The sequence below is a fragment of the Vicugna pacos genome, chromosome 9 (assembly GCF_048564905.1).
Source record: "Vicugna pacos chromosome 9, VicPac4, whole genome shotgun sequence".
NCBI classification, from domain to species: Eukaryota; Metazoa; Chordata; class Mammalia; order Artiodactyla; family Camelidae; genus Vicugna; species Vicugna pacos.
In genome coordinates, this window is record NC_132995.1 from 16,721,452 (window position 1) to 16,740,082 (window position 18,631).

General features: G+C 56.5%; 1 protein-coding gene across 2 annotated transcripts; it reads right to left on the reverse strand.

The window, feature by feature from the left end:
- Positions 1 to 3,457: 3,457 nt before the first annotated feature.
- KCTD15 (potassium channel tetramerization domain containing 15) lies at positions 3,458 to 18,282 on the reverse strand. Of its 2 annotated transcripts, none has more exons than XM_072967253.1 (7): positions 18,132 to 18,282; positions 16,411 to 16,506; positions 14,723 to 14,815; positions 13,921 to 14,096; positions 8,780 to 8,924; positions 6,164 to 6,469; positions 3,458 to 5,004 (listed from the first exon to the last, which is right to left on the reverse strand). In XM_072967253.1, exons 3-7 carry the CDS (start codon positions 14,786 to 14,788, stop codon positions 4,846 to 4,848), a joined length of 852 nt encoding a protein of 283 aa, XP_072823354.1. In that variant the 5' UTR covers positions 14,789 to 14,815; positions 16,411 to 16,506; positions 18,132 to 18,282; the 3' UTR covers positions 3,458 to 4,845. The 2 variants fall into 2 exon arrangements, with proteins under 2 accessions (XP_072823354.1, XP_072823353.1); XM_072967252.1 differs by having other exon boundaries at positions 16,411 to 16,509.
- Positions 18,283 to 18,631: the final 349 nt, after the last annotated feature.

Sequence of the window (18,631 nt, forward strand, 5' to 3'; positions counted from 1 at the left end):
TCGTGGTTTGTGCTGTCTGTGTGAGGAGGTCCTGGGAGTAGGGCCCTGGATGACCCAGCTATTGTCATCCCAGAGCCATGACTCTGGGTCAAGGAAGAGTATTGTCCGGCTCCACCACCAGGCCAAGAGATGGCTGTCAGGACTGGCTGTTCCGTGTAATGGAAATAAAGACAAAAATCCAAATGCAGCTGACCTCCAGCCCTCTCCTTTGTGTTTCCCCTCGGGAGTGTGCCTGCTTCTGTCCCTGGATCTCTCATTAGAATTTCAGAGAAGCCTTGTTTGCTACTGGAGGTGCCAGTGCTGAGCCTAGAGAGGATGTCAGCTCTGCTTGCAAATCAAAGTGTTTGGGGGTCATCTATGTACGAGGTCATGACAAAGTTGAAAACCATAATATGGAAAGTTCTCTCCCAGATAACTTTACAGAGCCTCGAGTAAACAATTCTTGTGGATAAACCAACATCCTCTCTTAGCCTATGTGCTGTCTTGTCCTCCAAGCTCGGTAGTGGCTTGTATATGTGAGCTGTCAATCACTGGCACCCATGTGGTTGTTAGGAAGATGAGGATCTTTGCAGTAAGTGGGGACCCTTTTGCTGACCGAGGTCTCTGCAGCCACATTAGCCCACTCTTAAAGTCCAAGTTATATGACCCTAAAATAGCACAAATACTGTCCAAGATTTGAGGGGTAGGAGGGTGAGACTGGAAATACAGGGAGCCTCTTCCCATGAATAAACAATTACCAACAGGCAGCGATGCCTGGATAGACATCCCTGGGAGTGGCCCCCACTCACCATGGGTCAGGCAGGTGCCTTGTTTGTCCAGCTCCAGGGCTTGGGGGAAGAGAGCTGCCACCTGGTGTTCCCAAACAAGACCAGCTGGTGGGGCAGGGGTGGGGTTGGGGAGGCTTCCCAGGAGCTGGGCTCTCCCTTCCACAGAAAGGTCTGAGAAATGCCCCTGGGCTTACTTAGGATGCAGAGGGCAGAGGCTGCGATCCAGGGAGAGTCCCTGGTTCCTTTTCTGACCCTCAGTCAACCCTCACTAGGTTGGGTTCCATTTGGGTCACCTTAGAAAACTCTGAAGCTCCTGAGAGAATGTCACAGCTAGTCTTGCTCCTGGCAGGAAGCTGCCCTTAGCTGTCACCAATACCCTTTTTTTCTCTTGGTCCACAAAGAGCTACCTCATGATCCTCAACCTCCAGGTGGGGCAAGGCATCTCTCTACGTGGCGCTGCCTCCTTTGGGTGGGGTCGAGGTGAGCAGAAAGAGGGCCAGCCACGTCCTCATCACATTTGAGACAAGTCCAGCATTATGCAGTGACTTTAAGCTTTGTGGCTAAACACTGCCCACCTTAAAATCAACAGAAGCCATGGCCGTCAAATTGTGGCATCACAGTTCCTACATTAGCCCAGATGTTAGGCTCAAGGCCAGAAGCTGTGCTCTCTGGCCAACAGTCCCTCCAGCTCTGTCTAGAACTCCCCATTGGCTTGAACCAAGTGCCCACCTTGAACTGAAAATCCCCTGGCAGCTCCTGTTTTGGTATGTTCCATCTTGTCATCTACTTAGAAGAAACTCCAAGCTTGTGTGTCCTTACAGTGTCCTCCAGGGCCATTGAAGCTGTTTTCCAGCCGCTGGAGAGTCAGGAGGGTGGACAGGGCCTGGTAGGATGGGGCCATTTGGTGCGCAGCATTCTCCAGAGAATGCAGGTCTGCCATCTTGCTCTTCCCTCGGTCAGGGGCTCAGTGGAGCCATTTCACACATCCATGCTGCTCTGCTTCTCAAATGTATTAGTGGTTTGGTTTATATATACAGATGCACAGAATGAATATAGTGCAAGAGGGCCCAACCCTCCATGGTGTCTCCTCACCTAGATCAGGAAGGTTTGGTATCTGGGACTTGGGCTACCCAAGGTCCTATTCAGTGGTCAAGCCAAGTCCCAGGGGTGAGGAGTGGTGGCTCCAGAGTCATCCAAGCCAGAGTACCTTCTTGTGGCTGCCTTGGTGGATTAGAAACAAAGTGCTAGAGTTGGGTGTATAATTTATAAAATATTCTTTATTTATGCTATGGAACACAGTCAAGTGGTAACTTTAAAAAAAAAACACTTTTTAAAAGATATTAGTGTGGTGACCCGGCTTTGAGCCCCGTGTGAGGACAGTGGCTGAAGCCATTTGCTTTGGCTTTGCCAAGGTCTCTCCTGCGCTGGGCGAGGTCTGGTGGGAAAGAGAGAAGTGTTGGTGCAGCGATCCTTCCACTTGCTTAGAACCAAGAATAACTTACGAAGAGCAGAGTAACGTTTATACTGCTGGTATCTGATCAAAAGATTACTTACAATACAGTATATTCATTCCAGGATGTATAAAAATGTTTGTACGTACTGTTTATGGGGACTACCCTAGAATTATAGCCTTACTATGGGAACACGGTATTTCTTTACAAATTTAGAAATTCTCTAGTTTATGTAGAAATCATACTTCCTGATTTTACTTAATTAGTAAAGAAATAATTAAGAGTAACATTCAGTAAGGTACTCTTTTTTTTTTTTCTTAAGCACAATGGTTGAATCAAAAAAGATAGTTTGCTTGAAAACGTTAGGGAGGCTCCACCAATCGGCAACCGCGCTGGCTGTCATAGTAGAAAAATCCATAAACCCATGAGGCACTGAGCTGTTTTCACAAGACTTCCCTTCTCATCAACACAACCCTTTCTCCTCCTCTCAGATGTGAACCTCAGATGCCCAAATACCCGTGTGCAAGCTGTAGGCGTGTTGCTGAGCACAGAAGGCTGGCAAGTCTGTCCGGCAAATTCAAGAGTATGATGGGATGGTGTCTGCTTTGGGGCCTCGAGGCTATGCTCTGGTCCTCTGGGCAGGTGGAAGTGGCCCTTACCAGCGCCAGAAAGCATCCCCATCAGAGCATAAGGACTTTCAAGAAAAATACAAAAAAGGCTGATTAAAATTGGAGGCCTACGTGAGTATGTTCAAACTCCTTCCCTTGGAATGAGCCGCACTGAGGTCTTGTGCTGGGCTTGGGTGGGTTACAGGTCCCCTGGCTGGCCTGAGCCCTGGACTGCGACCTCCTCCTCCTGCTCCGTGGGCTCTAAAGAGGACCTCATCCTCCACCAAAAACCAGAGAAAGGGAAAGTCACAAACATTGAGGACTGGGTTCAAAAGCCCCTGGACACCTTCCGTCTGCCTTTCCCCAGCCTGCATCTGGTTAGGGGCCATGAAGCAGAATTCAGAATCTGTGCTGCCCAGAGGGGACGGTCACAAAGGTAAGGAAACACCCAAAGGCAATAAATAACAGCAAGCTCGGGACCCTCACCCCTGCCTCTCCCCCAGCTACCACTGCAGGTTCTTCCCTCATTTGAGCGGGAGGAACCGAGGGAGGAATCCCACCCCAAACCTCCCTGCACAGCACCGAACGCTGGGACCTGGCTGCCGCTTCTGCACAGGATGGAGCCTCAGTCTTTCGCTTTATAGCATCATTTATGGCATGAACTAGGAACATGATGTGTTTACACAAACACACGACAATTGTACATCGGCATCTTTACAATATTAAAGGAGTCATATACAAGTCTACAGGCATCGTACATGGGGCAATGCCGGCCAGGTTGCCCCACCCGCCCAGCAGTTCTCTGTGGTCTCTCCACCCCAGGGAAAGAGCCATCGCAAGAGGGGAAGTGTGGCAAGGCAGGGGGTATCCATCTTTGGGCCTGTCTTCTAGGAGGCAGCAGGTCTGCGGGGACCTCCCTGGGACAGTCCTCATTGGAATCCGGGTCAAGAGCCCAAGGTGTGACTGTGTCTGGGTCTTACTGGCAGGTTGGGTAACAACAGTTTAATTAAAATTCAGTGTGCATGAGTGTGGGAAAATCAGAACTGGGGACGGCTTCCTGAGCTGGGGACCCAGAGGATGCTGACAGATGGGCCCCTTCACCATGGGACCCATTCCTGAGGTAAGGATGCGGTGTGGCCCCATGGCTGGTCCCCATGGGGAGAGACTCCTCTGGGAGCCCAGGTGTGAGTACATACAGATAGGAATCTAAGATCCCTGGGCATTAGTAGGTCAGGTAACTCACAAGTGTGGCCCGTGCCCCAGGCGGCAGCAAAAGTAGGGTCTCCAATGGTTCCAGAGCCATCCATCCCCCACGCCAGCACCACCTCACTCCCTGCAGCCCCACCCACCATGGGGGCCCAGCTTTAGCCCCTATGGCACTGCCATCCCTGCACCTGCACCTAGAGCAGGGACCAGAAGTCTCCAAGCCCCGCTCTGCAGGCACCTGGGCCCAAGTGCCCGGCAGCTCTGCCACCCATGCAGACATGCTGCGTGTCCAATTGAGCTGAGCACCAGATAAAGAAGCATTGATTGGTCCTTGTCAGCCTCTCTCACTTGCGCACTTAGTTACTTCCGCCTTAAATACTGTAGAAAAATAAGCCATCTCTGACGCAAGGAGACCCAGTAGAGTCTGCGCACGTGCAGAAGGATGGGCGGCTCCTCTGGAGTGGGCTGGGGGGTCTTCTGCTGACCTTGCCTCGGCAGGCGTGGAGCCTCGAGGATGCTGCACCAAGCTGGGGAGCCGAGGGGCCCGGGCCACTGGTGGCAGAGTTCCCACCTCGGCATCTTTGGGCCACATCAACAGTCCTTCAGTGGGCATGCCTCCAGCATCCCACGTTCTGTTGCCATGACACACCTAGGGCCCTGGGGCTCTCTGGGCAGGCACTGAACCCTCCAGCCCCACCCTCAGTCTCACGCCCACCGCTAAGCAGGCATAGGCAGAACTCCCCAGCACTGTTTCCAGGTCCCTGGGGCGTGTCCCCAGGGCCAAGGGGCCTCAGGTGGGCACTGAGGCAGGGCCTAGTCCAGGGGCTCCTGCTTTATTCGGACAGCAGTCGGGGTGGGCTGCGGCCGCCGCTCCTCCCGGCAAAGCACATACTCGCTGAACTGGGAGGAGTCCACACCACCCCCGCAGGATGCCGCCACGATGAAACCCCTCTGGAACAGCCTCTCCAGGACCTGCCGGAGAAGAAACAAGGGTCAGCGATGCCCCGCTGCAAGAGTCTGCCTGGCTTAGTCTGGTGGGCAGGTGGGTACTAGCCTCGACGAGCTGCCTTCTCCTGTTAAAATCTGTCTTGCTTACTGACAGAGGTCCCAGCAGAGCCACGAGTTGGCCGCCGCTGAAGGGACAGAAGCAGCCAGACCCTGGGGCCCCTCAAGTGACCAGACCTGGATGGGTGACCACTCTGCTGCCCTCAGGGGTCCACAGCCTTGATGCAAGAAGGCAGAGAGCACCTTTGGGCCCCTCCTGTTTTCTGGTGTAACCTGTCCCTCTCTCCAGATGCACGGTCCCAGGCCCCCCCTCCCTCACTGAGGCCCCCGTAATAGAGACCCTGCCCCCAGCCTTGGGGCAGCCACCTGCTTCCCTGAGCTGTGAGTCCCAGATGGTTTGAGGCCTGGGGGCCCATCAGCTCGAGGGAGCTCAGCGTGGAGAGGAGTCCTTCTCTCTGAGTCTCTGCAGGTCTCCATGTCCATATGGGTTTGTGCCTCTGTGAGGGTGGGGTCTGGACACTGTGTCTGACACCGTGTCCTGCCACTGGCAAGTTCTGGTGGACAGCCTGCGGAATCTGTGCACGGGGAAACTTTTCCCACAAAGTTTACTCTGGCCCAAGCCTGAAATGGGAGTCTGCTCTTAGGTCTGGGAGAGCAGGTGGAAGATGGGTCTCCATGCCATCTGGGGCTTCCCGACTCAGACCCATCTGGGGAAGGCCAGTCCAGAAACGCTCTGGCAGCTGTTTGGGTGAGAGTAGCCCCAGGTCAGCACAATGAGGAAAGGCCACCTCTATTCTCAGCCTCTGACCTGCCGCTCCTACTGCTTGGGTTTAATTTGAATCCAAAGTCAGACTCTGGGTGTCAAATGAAGCACACTTTGTTAAAAAGACTCCAGGCCATTTTTACAGAACATCCTTTTGGAAAAAAAAAAGCACAGATCAATTTTTTTAAGTCCATCCCCCAGGCGCCATCATTTAATTATGAGCAGGACATAAATTATGCATCGACACATTGTTGCCTTTTCTGTAAGATGGCACAGAGGGCCTCGCCATTTCAGGGACGGGGCCTCTCCCTCCAACTCCCTCTGCTGCCCCAGGGTTTCGGGGAGGCAGGGGCGGGCCCTCACCTGCACCGAGTTGAGCCGGCAGTAGCCGTTGAGCGGGAAGCGGATGACGTGCGTGGGGTCCTGGTTCCAGCCGGCGTTGACCGAGTTGCACATGACGTCCCCGGTCTCGGGGAAGACCTCCTCGATGAGGGCCTTCTCGCCGCTGAGCGCGATCCGCTCACCCAGGTCCGGCGTGACGCGCACCACCAGGCAGTCGCAGGCCCGGCTGCGGCGCCGCTGCTCCTGCTCCTGCTGCCAGCGCTCCAGCTCGCGCACCATGGGCTGCAGCTGGTAGTACCGCGCCTCCTCGTACAGCAGGCTGAAGTCCTGCGGGCATGCGCAGACGGGTGCGGGGCGTGGGGGTCTGCCCTGCAAACTCCGCCCCCATCACAATTCCACTGGGACGGCAATCCCCCGCCACCCCAACACACACACACACACACACACACACACACACACACACACACACACACACACACACACACACACACACACACACACACACACACACACACACCCCGTACCAATGGAAAAAATAAGGCTCTTGTGAAGGCGTGCAAACTCAAGGAGTCTCGCCTTCCTAGGGCAGTGGCTGGTATGCACCTGTGCCAGACCCCCTGAGCCCTTCCATCTGGACCCAAGCAATGGAGGGTTGCTTCATCCCCCTGAAGCAGGGAGAAGCTTCTGGAAAAGCTGGGAGGCTAGACTGGAGGAGCTGCAGGCTGTGTCTTTTCCTAGGGACCTGCTGCTTTCTGAGAGGAGAAGCTGGGCTGGGCAAAGGGCAGCCCTGTCCTCACCCACCCTGGAGGAGCTCACTATCCAGCAGGGAGGCAAAATAGACTTTTTTTTTTGCCGGGGTTGGACTTTCGACACCATTATTTGAGACCTTTTCTGAGCCTCAGTTTCCTCGTCTATAAAATGGATGGAAACAACCAGCTCAGAGATGGGGTGAGGCTTAAATGACAAGAAGATGGGCCCCTGCCCTAGCAGACAGTGTGAGGGGGTGTCTGGGGGGACACCCACCTCTCACCAGCAGCCCAGTCCTGGGCTGGCGGGCTCACACTAACCATCCCTCAGGCCCTGATATCAGCCCTCCGCCCCGGTCAAACACAGGTCCACCCACACTGCCCCAGCTCTGGGTAGCCGAGAACCCATGATTTACGCCATTCAGCTCAAGTCCAGCTGGTGAGCCTGAGGACCCCCGGGGAGAAGCAAGAAACCCTCAAAGAAGGCCCACCCCTCTGGCCCTAAGTCCTGCCGCCTGCTGACTGACCCTAGCCTTTGGGGCCACCCCTAGGGAAGCCTCCTTGGACCCAAGGACCCATCCATCCCTCCACATGGGTTCCTCAGGGCCCCATGCTGGGCCTCTGCTCTCATCCACTCGAAATTTTAAATATCTGCAAACCAGCAACCCCTACGTCTTTCCTCATAGTCCAGAACATTCCCCCGGAGGCTCCACCAGCTCTTCCACACAGGAATGGGATGCCACACTCCCCTCAGCCTGTCCTACCCTGGGCCCCTACACAACCACTCAGGACTCAAGCTACAGCTGGAGGCACCCTCGAGAGCCCCTGATCCCTGCCATCCACACACATGGCTTTTGCATCCTTTTCCTGAACATGAGTCTAATCGTCTGCAGATCTGATGGTCATTCCCCTGCTCACCATCCTTCCACTGCATTCAGGGTAAAATACCAAATGTGGAGCCGGCCGCCAAGGACATTGAACAGCAGCCTTCCTTCCTGCTCGTCCCTTCCCGGTTCATAAGGCCCCAGGCGGACACCTCCAGTTGTGGAATGTACAAGTGCTGTCCCCACTTCCCACCCCCCAAAGCCTTCACACTTGTTTGTCCCCGATCCTCCATCACTACCCGGAGACACATCTTTCCTCCAAACCCCCCGGGGCCAGGTTCCTCGTGGGTCACTCTCACAGAACCCTCTGCCTCTCTGAAGCGTTTGTCCCTGTGGGAGTCAAGTGTTTTTTGGTTCAATATCTATCTTCCTACTGGACTGTAACCATGGTGGGGACAGGACCCCCTTCTGCCTCGTGTTTCATCTCATGTTCAGCCTGATTTCAGTTGCTGGCACCCAGTAACTGAACTGAATGAAAGATAAAACAGCCCCAAGGCCATTGGGTCCTCTGTGTGCCAGAAGGAAGGACATTTGCTCGTTGGAGCTGGGGTAGCCTGGGCCTGGGATTCCTGCTTCCTGGCTCCCTGTGTCGTGAGGGGCCCAGTACCAAGGCAGGACTCTAGGAAGCATGTCCACTGCCCCATCCAGGTTCGCCCGGAGACCTGGGGGGAACCTTGTTTAAGGGTGTTTGGTTTGGATCAGGGTTTTCCCCCTGCAAAGTGCCAAAAAGGAAAATTTGGGAACCTCTAACTCCAGCCCTTCAACACAACAAACATGAAACTGGGGTGAGCGCCACTGCCACTGCTTAATTGTTGTTACACTCTGATAAATAAGCTAAAAATGTGAGAAAACAAAATTAGTTTAGAAAAACTGATTTAGCCCTTGGCTTCATCGTTTAAGTTTTTATGGTTGCCATGACAACCATGGGTCCATTTATTAAGTCACAGCGTCCCCTGTGTAATGCCATCGCACAGGCAGCGCAGGCGAGCCGCCGGCTGCGGACTTACCTTGAAGTCATCCGGGAGCAGCAGTTTCGACGTCCTCAGGAAGCTCAGGACATAGCGGAAAATCTCCCCATCCCGGTCGATGAAATAATGTTGCTTCAAACTGTCCAGGACGATGGGCTCGGTGCCGTTGAAGAGGCGGCTTATTCTGGGAGACATGGAGGGTGGGATGTCAGATGGAAAGGCCGGTCCACCTGCCCCGCCTGCAATCCGTAGGGCCCATCCTGCTGGAGGGGCAAGGGGCCTTACACGGGTGACCCTGGGATCACACCAGGCCTGAAAGGGATGTCTGCACACGCCAGGGCAGCCAGGCCACCAGTGCAGCAACCAGCACATGCACACACCCCGCCTACCCTTACAAGCCACAGGCAGAGAGAGACACACCCAGCTGTACACACCCACTGGCCGACGCAGGTTACAAGCCTGGAAGACTACAGTGAGACACAGCCACGCTGTCCCATGCACACAAACCCTTGCCAGACAGACTCGCCTAGAATCTCCCGCCGACAATCAGACACTCCAACACACAGCCACACGCCCAGTGAACCCATGTAGACCTGCCCAGATACTCTTGGGTCACACACAACCATCTCCCCCATCGTGAACAAGCATTGGATGCGGGCACAGGGTCACAGGGTCCCCTCTTCTTGCAGCACACAAATCACAGGCAGACCCAGACCCATCCAGGTGATGGACACACCAGGCAACACGACTCCACCACAGGCCTGGCTGTGTACACTCGACAAACCCACAGACAAACCACCCACAGCCTCGCCTTGCACTCAGAGAGCCCTAGGGGAGAACAGAGGCAGACAGCAGGGGCAGCGTGTGTGTGCAGCCATATGCACACACCCAACAGCATGCATGCACACACCCATGTGAACATGGGCACACATGCCGCACACGCGCATCCCTCAGTGTGTGCACACACACCAGTGTGGCTGCACACAGAACAGTGCACACACATGCACGAATGTGGGCACATCTGGGAGTGGACTGGGAGGGGAGGCAGGTCCTAGCACCCCATCCTCTGAAGGGCAGTAGTTCACACAGAAACACACACCTGCAGGAAGCTCTTGGGGAGCCCCCGATACCTGGCTTTCTCCACTCCAGGAAGAAACCAGGTCTCAGAGCCAGGGCTGCAGCCTCCCCAGTGCCCAGGGCACAGGCTTTGGTTTGGCTAATTCCCCTGCAGACCTCCAGCCCAGGTGGGGAGTGACAGGATTTCCTCAAGTGGGGGACACTTTAGGGTCACACACAACCACCAAGTCATCAAGGACACCAAGGGAACAGAAGGGAGGTCAGCACCTTCCAACACGCTTCGGCAGGCAGGGCCCCATGGGCCTCCCCAGTGGGACCCTGCACAGCCTGGGAGAAGGGTCGCCCAGATCTGGGGCCCAGATCTTCCAGCCCAGCCTGCACAAGCCGATGCTTAGTGCCCTCACTCACTCCCTGCCTGCACTGGCAAGGACCTCCCAGAACACTCCCGCTCCCCTCTGCCAGTGCCCACTCCTCTGTCCACTCCAAGTCACTGCTCCTCTGACCCTGCCACCACCACTGTGCATCAGGGCAACGAGCTGGGCGGAAGCTGATGGGTTACAGCACCCCCAGCCTCTCTCGGGGCTGCTGGTCGACACACCCTCCACGCTGGGTACTGGCATACTCATGTACCGGCCGGCAGGCTCTGCCCGGGTGTGGAGTGACTACCTGTTCTCACTCTGGGGACATGCCCCAGTAGCCCCGCAGAAAGGGCAAGGATGCCTCAGAGATGGGCATGAGCAGGTCAGAGCCTGCGGGGAGGGGCAGAGAGGCCCCAGCCTGTGGGACCAGTGCTGCAGGCACCCAGATACAACTCATCTCAGAGTTCCAAAGGCCCTGGAGCCCGATCAACCCCCCAGGCCTGGTGACGACAATCCTGGGGGACACAGCCTATTCCAGCTGTCAAACTCCCCAAGACAGAACCTCAGCAGAGCTTGGGCATTCAGATGTCAGGATAAGGGCCGCCCAGCTTCGCTGGAGACAGGTGGGCCTGAGCAAGGCTGCCAGGTACCATGGGGCCGTCACCAGATGACAGCTGAGGGCCCCACATGGCACCAGCAGGAAGAAGTAAGAGGTAAGTCAGCAAGTCTGAAGCCCCAGCTTCCCTGCGGAATTTTCTCCACCCTTCCTGGTGGAGCTCAAGCACTCTGGGCAGTGAGCAGCTTTCTGGGCCTGGCTGTGCTGCAAATCCCTGACATCAGGCTCTGAAGCTCCAGACCGTCCTCTCGGTGCAGAGGCCTGCCGGCCCCCCACATTCCAAGGCTGCCTGGTTCTATGCTGCCTTATCGGTCCAAGGCTAGAGTGTTCTCAGCTTGCTTCATTTCAGGACAGGCTGGTTCTAGGTCTTTCCAGGGTTCCGTGTCTCCACAGACTAAGGCCTTTCACGCCCTCGGGCTCTGAGGCTATCAAAGATGTGAGCAGCTGGAGGGAAGGTGAGGACAGACACCACAAAGGGACCTCCCAATTCTTGTGCGATCTCTTAAGAGTCAGTCTCCACCCCAGGCCACCTTCTGAGGGAGGCTGCTGGTTTGGGATGTCAACTTTAGAAGTCTGCCATGGAAGAAGCTGGCCAGTTCCGACCGCAGGTGTCTTCTTTTTCTTTTCTTCCTTTTTAAGCTTTGGGGCCAATTTCCTGGCTGCTTCAATGAAAGGTTTTATTAGTCCTGAAGCTCCTAGACATCTTAATTTGTTGCTTGTACAGAGGGGACGGACGCCAGTGTGGGGCTGTGATGGCAGCAGTTAAATGACATCCAGCAAGTGAGGTGGCAGACCCAGGGAGGCCACTACCAGCCCCGGGCAGCCGTGCTGTTCCAGGGCCACCCAGCAGCGGCACCCGCTGGAGCTGCCTGCATCGGAGCCACGCTGCCCTGCCAAGAACCCGAAGCCCAGACATAGCTCTGCGGGCACAGGGACCCGAGGGTGTGGGGGCATAAGCCCCTGGGTCTCACAGCACTGCCCAGCGTGGGACTGCTGACATCTCAAATCCCCCAGGTGACCTTGACATACTTAATTCTCCATCTCCAGGTGACTCATACATCAGTGACACCGGATGAGGGGTTGATCTTTGTTTCTAGAATTACTAAAAAAGTTTTTTTAATTTTAATGATTCACTCAAAGAAAGACAAGAGAGACCCGAGGGGCTCTTGCCAGCCCAGCTGCCCAACTCACTACTCAGGCCTGGCCTGACCCACTGTCCTGACTGTCCTCCTGGTCACATCACCACCCTGGCCTCCAGGCTGAAGCTTAGGCCTGGGAAGCAGCTCTCCTATGAGCTGGAAGCCATCCAGGCAGAACAACAGATTCATCTCGAGGCCCAGCCCCGGGAAAGAATGCAGACCGCCACCCCCTCTGGGCACATCCTGCCGGGGGAGGGTCCCACATGCCAGGTCACGGGGCCACCAGGGGCCTCAGCTCCCTGGCCAGAGGGCCTGCCCTACGGCGGAGCAGGAGGATGGGCGAGGGTGGGCTGCCCTGTGGGTCTGGGAGGGGAGGGCTGCCCCCTGCCTGCCCTGCTCCAGGCAGCAGCCTGGAGACAGAATGAGGAGGCCCTTCCCCGCAGGCCTGGGCTGTGATGACTCCAGGAAGGCAAGTGTCTGATTTCAGGAAACACTCTTCAGAGAGGTTGTGGGCAAGGGTTTTATGAATTTCACTCGCAAACGTCGTCAACCGATTAAGGGATGATCTATCTCAAACAACGAAGGAATGCCGCAGAAGGCAAAATTGAAATTAAATAAGCAGAATCCATCTCCCATCCTAGACAGGGTTCTGCCAGCCAGCAACTGACAGGCCGACGCAGCTGACATGGCCTCCTGACTGCTACACCCCCTGGAGGCCCCCAGGCCACAAGTGCCCCGGGCCTAGCCTGTCGGGCTGAGGGAATGAAGCTCCAACCGCCAACCAATGCCCAACTCCCCAAATTCTGAACCAGATGCTGCATCTGCCTCCAGCGGTCCCTCCTCCAGGGAGCCCTCCGCCTCCCTGGAGGGCACCACCCTGGCCTCCAATGAGCTCCCAAAGCAGCCACCACCACACACTATGAGTCCATGCTCTGAGCAACCACACCAGCAAACAAGACAGCCAGATCAGAAAGCTTCCCAGAGAGGCTCCCTCAGTATCTGGGGGATTAATTAACTCCTCTTTTTATTTTAAATGTCTAAAACAGGAGGTGATGCCCTGCAGCCTTGGCCCTTCTACTGCCAGCCCTTGGCAGTACCTCGCTCTACCAAGAGCAGTAAGCAATCATGGGCTCAGCAAGCAGCACACTGCATCACCTCCAGGAGATGCTCAGAGACCCATCCCGCCTCCTGTCAGCCCTGCTGCTACATGCCAGTGGGGAAACCAGGTCTGCCCCTAGGAGAGAAACGCTGGAAAGGCCAAAGCAGGAGAGTCACTCGTGCCGGCGCCTCCCACAGATGGGCCCAGGAGTCAGGAGCACTAGGGAGCTCGGCAGAGTGTAAAGCTCCCTGTAGGGAGGGTCCTGCTCAGAGACACTTTGCCCGCTAATGGCGGGATGAGGCTCATGCTTATCCAGAGCCGTGTGTATCCCGGAATATCCTGGAATTCCTAGCCAGTCACTGCAACACCTGCCTCCCCTGGGAGCCTGCTGCTGGCCCTTAGGGTCTGCAGTGGCCAACCAAAGATGACAAATCGCAGCTCCCCTCCATCCTTCCCCTTATGTACTTTCCCAAGTGTTAGACTAGGAAACAGGATTAAAGATTTCTCCCCAACACGACTCAGGGAAGCACACAGCATTGCTCACAAATGATCTCCTGCAGAGGCCAGGCCTGAGTCTCGCTCCAGGGGAACCTGAAGGTACATGAGATTCCCCAGCTAGCTGCTGGCCAGTTTCAGGTGGGGCTCGCTCTGAAAAGGGGCCTCTGCCAGTGGGCCAGGAGCTCCACCTACGCCTAGCGCTACCAATGCCACCAGCTCGAGGTCACAAGTTCCTGTGCAAAGCAGCCTTCAACAGGCAGACTTGGCCTCCTAAACTCTGATTGCCCAGGTCTGGGAGCAGGTGGAGAGCCCCGCATCTCGGCTGGCAGCAGGCTGTGGATGCTGCCTGTCACCCCAGCCCACCCCAGTGCTCTGAGGGGCTCGGCTCTTACCTGGAGTCAGGGTACTTGGTGAGCGTGGCCAGGCTGCTGGTGTACATGTGGCCACCCACGTCTATGTGCACAGGCGCGTTGGACTTAGTGAGCTGGGCGGGCAGTGGGATCCCCTGGGCGGCCAGGGGAGACACAGGCGACCGGGTGAGAGACAACCGGGACATGCTTCCTCCCTCCTGGAGGTGGAAACAAGGCAAAAACAAGGGTTTCTCCACGACAGAGCTAGGGACTCCCCTTTATTGCCACTGTGATCACAGATCTAATCAGATCACTTCTGCCTGTGCCTGATCACATATTCAGCTGACAAATTATGGCCACCACTGTAATTAAGTGTATTTGCATCATTTTCTTCCAAGTACCAGAGGGAACAAGGAAGATGCTTATTAGCAATAAGAAATCAAGAAAAAAAAATTTTTCAAGGTGTCAGCCTCCAGGGGCATAAAACAAACTGCAAAATTCTAATTAAAGGTCGCGGGCTTATGTGTTAGATGTGAAATATCCCCTGACAAACGAATCACCAATTTGTGAATTGGGATTCAGGGGTTTTTGCAAGTTTGTCTCAGTAACGAGACACCTCTAAATTAGTGACTTCCTCAGCACCTAAGGCGTTGAGTTTTATACATGTAGTAAATTTCACATCAAATTAAGAGCATTTTTGTTTCAAAAAAAAAATACATAATCGTACAGCCAGTCAACAGCGGTCTCTCGAAGGCCACAGCTGCGGCTGTGAGGAAGGGCAGCCAGTGAGCAGGCAAAGAAGGGGACACCAGCCCCTGACCCAGCCCACTCTGCTGGCTCTCACCGCGGTGCCAGTGCTGCCGTGGGTGTGAAGTGAGGACCCGCTCGGCCGCTCCTTGCGGTGAGGCATCTAGGCTTCCATCTCTGCCCAGAGTATCTGTGGGAAGCACGGGAAAAACCAGACAGAACTTACTCCTCAGGAGCGATGGACGCTGTTATCTCCCAGAGTCAAAGATGCTCACAATCGACCTTTCTGCACATGCTTTCTGGGACCCCATGCCCTATCACACAGCCCTCTCCAGATTCGCAATCCCCCCCCCCCCGCCACTAGCCTGTCCCTACCCCAAAGCAAAAGCCCCCCAAAGCCTCCGGGCGATAGATTACTTACACACACACATACATGCATGTAACGCACACACACTCACACACGTGTTTCCAGGGCAGCTCCACGCCTGTTAATTCAGCTAATGACAGTACTGAAACATATGCTCACCATTATTGCCCCAAAATGTTTCAGAACAAATCAGATTTTCTTGGTATTTTGGTTTAGAGCCATTTTACCAAGCGTGTCTCCTCTTGCTTCAGCAGAGAACACTGGGGACCACATCTCAGAGAGGATCCCCCACCCTCTATGGGCTGGGGAGCCCCAGGACCTCTCTGAACACTGTCTCTGCGATGTTTCAGGGGTAGTGTGTAACTGGCCAGACACAGAGAAGCCTCTTCCAGCAGAAGCCAGAGCACGGGGAAGAGCGAAAGTCACTGAGGAAGTCACCGCTCCCCTGTGGCTCCTTTGGGAGGAAAACTTGTCTTTGTTTGCCCAGCCTGTACCTCTGCAGTTTCTCCCCAGGCCCCCCAGAATGGTCTTGTTGATGCCTAATGTATTCCAGATCCCTTCGGGATCACACCCCCAAGGCAATAGTGAGCTGGCCAGGAGGCAGCAGCCAGCTAATAAACCCTTTCTCCTGCTCCTCCCCAGTCACTCGGCGACTCTCTGTGCCACAAACACCTGAAATAAGATTGTCCCACAGTTTCTAGAAGCTGCCTGAGGATGCTCTGCAGGTCCTATGCAGAGAGCTGGAGAAGAGCAGGTCTAAGCAGCCCCTTCCACTGACTTGGGGCTGTCTCATGGGGCCGGGGGAGGTTTGCACAGGCCAATTGCATCCCCTCCCCACTCCCCCACTGGCTTCCACACGCCTAACCTGGACTTCTCTCTTGCAGGTTTACCCTCAACCTCCCTCAAGGATTGACTTTGTGCCTTGAAATTTAACATCCAATTCTAAAACCTGGACCAAGGTCCAATGAGAATTAAATCCTGCCAGTTTAAGTCAGGTCACTCTCCTAGTATCTGTTCTGCCCTCGGTGTCCTGACAAGTTCTCTGACAGGAAACTGGGGTGGGGGCTAGCAGACAGTGTGGGCTCCCCAACAAGCTCAAAAAAGAAAACCAGGTCACTTATCTCAAGGAAGTTCTGAGCAACTAAAATATATCTCAGGAATAGGTTATCCTGTCCGGGGAGGCAATGCTGGGGGAGGAGTCAGAAGGAAAGCCACACTGAGGATAAACTGTGCTGGAAGAAATTCCGATGGAAATTCTATCAAAGCGGACTGCACAATGTTTTCCCTACTATCCGGACACTACTCAGGAGTGACATTTAACACCCAGTATCCATCACAACAGCTGCTCCATCCTGTTCTCACCCAGCCTCTTTTCCATTGCAAGCCCAACCGAGGTTCACGGCAAACCAGAAACTCACCATTGGAAGCCCCAGGCTGTACGCCTTGACTCGAACCTCCACTGCTTTCTCCGACAAACGCATCTGTGCTGGACAACGACCCTTTCCCAGAGACCACTGCTGAGGTCAGAAGCATAAAGTGGGTGCGGGAAGAGACACAAGTTCATTCCGTCAACACCAGCATCAAACCCACCACCCCAACCCCAGCGCGCCACCGCCCTCCCGAGGCTCGGCCAAACCGCCTGTTGCGGGGGCCTCGGCGGTAGTGTACTCCACCGCCCACGGGTTTCCAAACTGGCTGGGTATTGACCCGCTTCTCCAAGCTGCGGCGGGAGCCCCGGGTCCCGTGCCCGCCCGCCGCCGAGCCCCGCCCGCCCGAGCAGAGGGAAGCGAGCAGAATGCCACGCTCATTTACACACAAAATGATTTTGTGTCCCATTGTGCTCGCAGTTGTTCAGCTCTCTGGGGGTGATTAAACTGGCTGAGCTGCGGCAGCTTGAGACGATTTCACTAAATCGCTTCTTCGTGAATTCGCTTCTTTGCTAAGCTGTTATTTTAACCATAAAAGGTAAACAGAAGGCGCCTCGAGAGCTCCCTTCAGCTCTGCGCCCCGGGCGCCAGGGGCCTGCAGAACTGTCCAGAGGGTGGGCCAGGAGGAAGGCGGGCGGGCCACCTGGCGCGCGCCAGCCCAGCCAAGGAGCCCGCCAGCCGATGTGAACTTCGGGGCGGCGGGAGCTTGCTGGGCCCAGGCCGGCGGCGCCGCGGGGCGGGGGTGGCCGCGCAACCCAAAGCGCCTGGCAGGACCGGGAGGGGTGTGCGGCAGGGGCGGGGCGGAGGACAAAGTTAAATCAAGAGGCAGACACTTAGAGACCACAGATGGGAAGCTCGCCTAATTAAGGACGTAAAAGCGCTTTTGTTCTCAAAGTTTATTGTTGCCGGGATTTAAAAAAAATTAATTGAAACTAATGCTGTTATTCACTCGTGCAGTTAAATTCCTTCATGCACATTTGAGACACGGAGTGAAAACTTGAAGCTTATCTTTCTGCAGTCAGGGGTGGGGGGCGCGGGAGGACGGAAACACGCTCCAGCTACGGGGGAGGGGGGCTGTTTGCGAGTCTGTGCCGGTGCGCGAGTCCAGATCAGGGGATATCGGAGGGCAGCGGGGATCCCGAGGCGGCGATCGCGTCTCCGAGCAGCCCGCCTGGGGCTCCAGACCCCGCGCGCTTGGGACGACCACCAGCGCGCCAGCCCCTCCCGCTCCGTTTCGGACTCGCGGGTGGGCGTCAGAGGACGCACATCTGTCCCGTTGGAGACTTTTTCTCTCTCCGATTTGGACATCAAGCTGGGCCCAGTCAGCCCAAAGCCCCAGCTCCGTGAGCCGGGTTCTGACCCCGGAAACTCGCCGAGCCTGCAGGGCGCTCGGCCCTGCACTGAGGCCCGAGTGCCAGGACCTGAACACCCCCCATCCCCACCCCGCCCCACGCGGCAGGAAGCTCGGTGCCTGCCCGCGTGGGTAGGGTCCACCCGGGGCCAGGGCCTGCCCACGTGGGCAATCCCCCCCTCCCACGCCAGGCCTTTGTGCTAGGTGCCCCCTCGCCGCCAGTCCCCGCCGCCCTGCACCGGGACAAAGCAGCCGCCCCCGCCCAGGTCCGAATCCCGGCTGGGCGACTTTCCGGGTATCGCAGCCACTTTAGGGACAGGGGTAAGAGTCGCTGAACGGTGGCCGTCCGCGCGGGGCTTACCTTGGAGCGGGAGCGGCGGAGCGGGCTCCGGCGCAGCCCCCGCCCCCCGCAGCCGCCGGTCTCGGGCGCCGGGCGCAGCCTCGCCGCCTGTGCTCGCTGCGCGGGTCGCTCCGGTCTCGTCCTGGAGTTACTTTCTCTCTCGCCCCCAACCCTCCCCCCACCCACCCCTCCCGCCCCGGCCCCCGCTTCGCGCGGCCCCTCGCGGCGCGGCGCGCCGGGGCCTCCCCTCCCCGCCCTCCCCTCGCCTCCTCCCCTCCTCGCGGCCGCCGCCACCGCCTCCTCTTCGCGCCGCTCTCCGGCTGCCCTCCCGCCGCTCCCACCTCCTCTCCTCCCTCCTCTCTCTCCAGCGGCCTTCCCCGATTGCTGGCGAGAAAACCAGCCCCCCACCTCAGCCGGTAGCCCGCGCCCCGACGCGGCTGAGCCCGGACGCAAAGGGCAGCGATCCGGCTCCAAATTACCCAGCGCGGCAAGCGCGAGCGGGAGCGCGCGGCGACTCCTGG

What these genes read in the sequence shown, in the direction of transcription:
- KCTD15 (XM_072967253.1), bottom strand. Translation starts at nt 14,788, where the DNA reads ATGCCTCACCGCAAGGAGCGGCCGAGCGGGTCCTCACTTCACACCCAC. An exon ending in ACGGCAGCACTGGCACCGCG is followed by an intron (nt 14,097 to 14,722) that starts GTGAGAGCCAGC and finishes TTCCACCTCCAG; the next exon opens with GAGGGAGGAAGCATGTCCCG. An exon ending in ACCAAGTACCCTGACTCCAG is followed by an intron (nt 8,925 to 13,920) that starts GTAAGAGCCGAG and finishes CATGTCTCCCAG; the next exon opens with AATAAGCCGCCTCTTCAACG.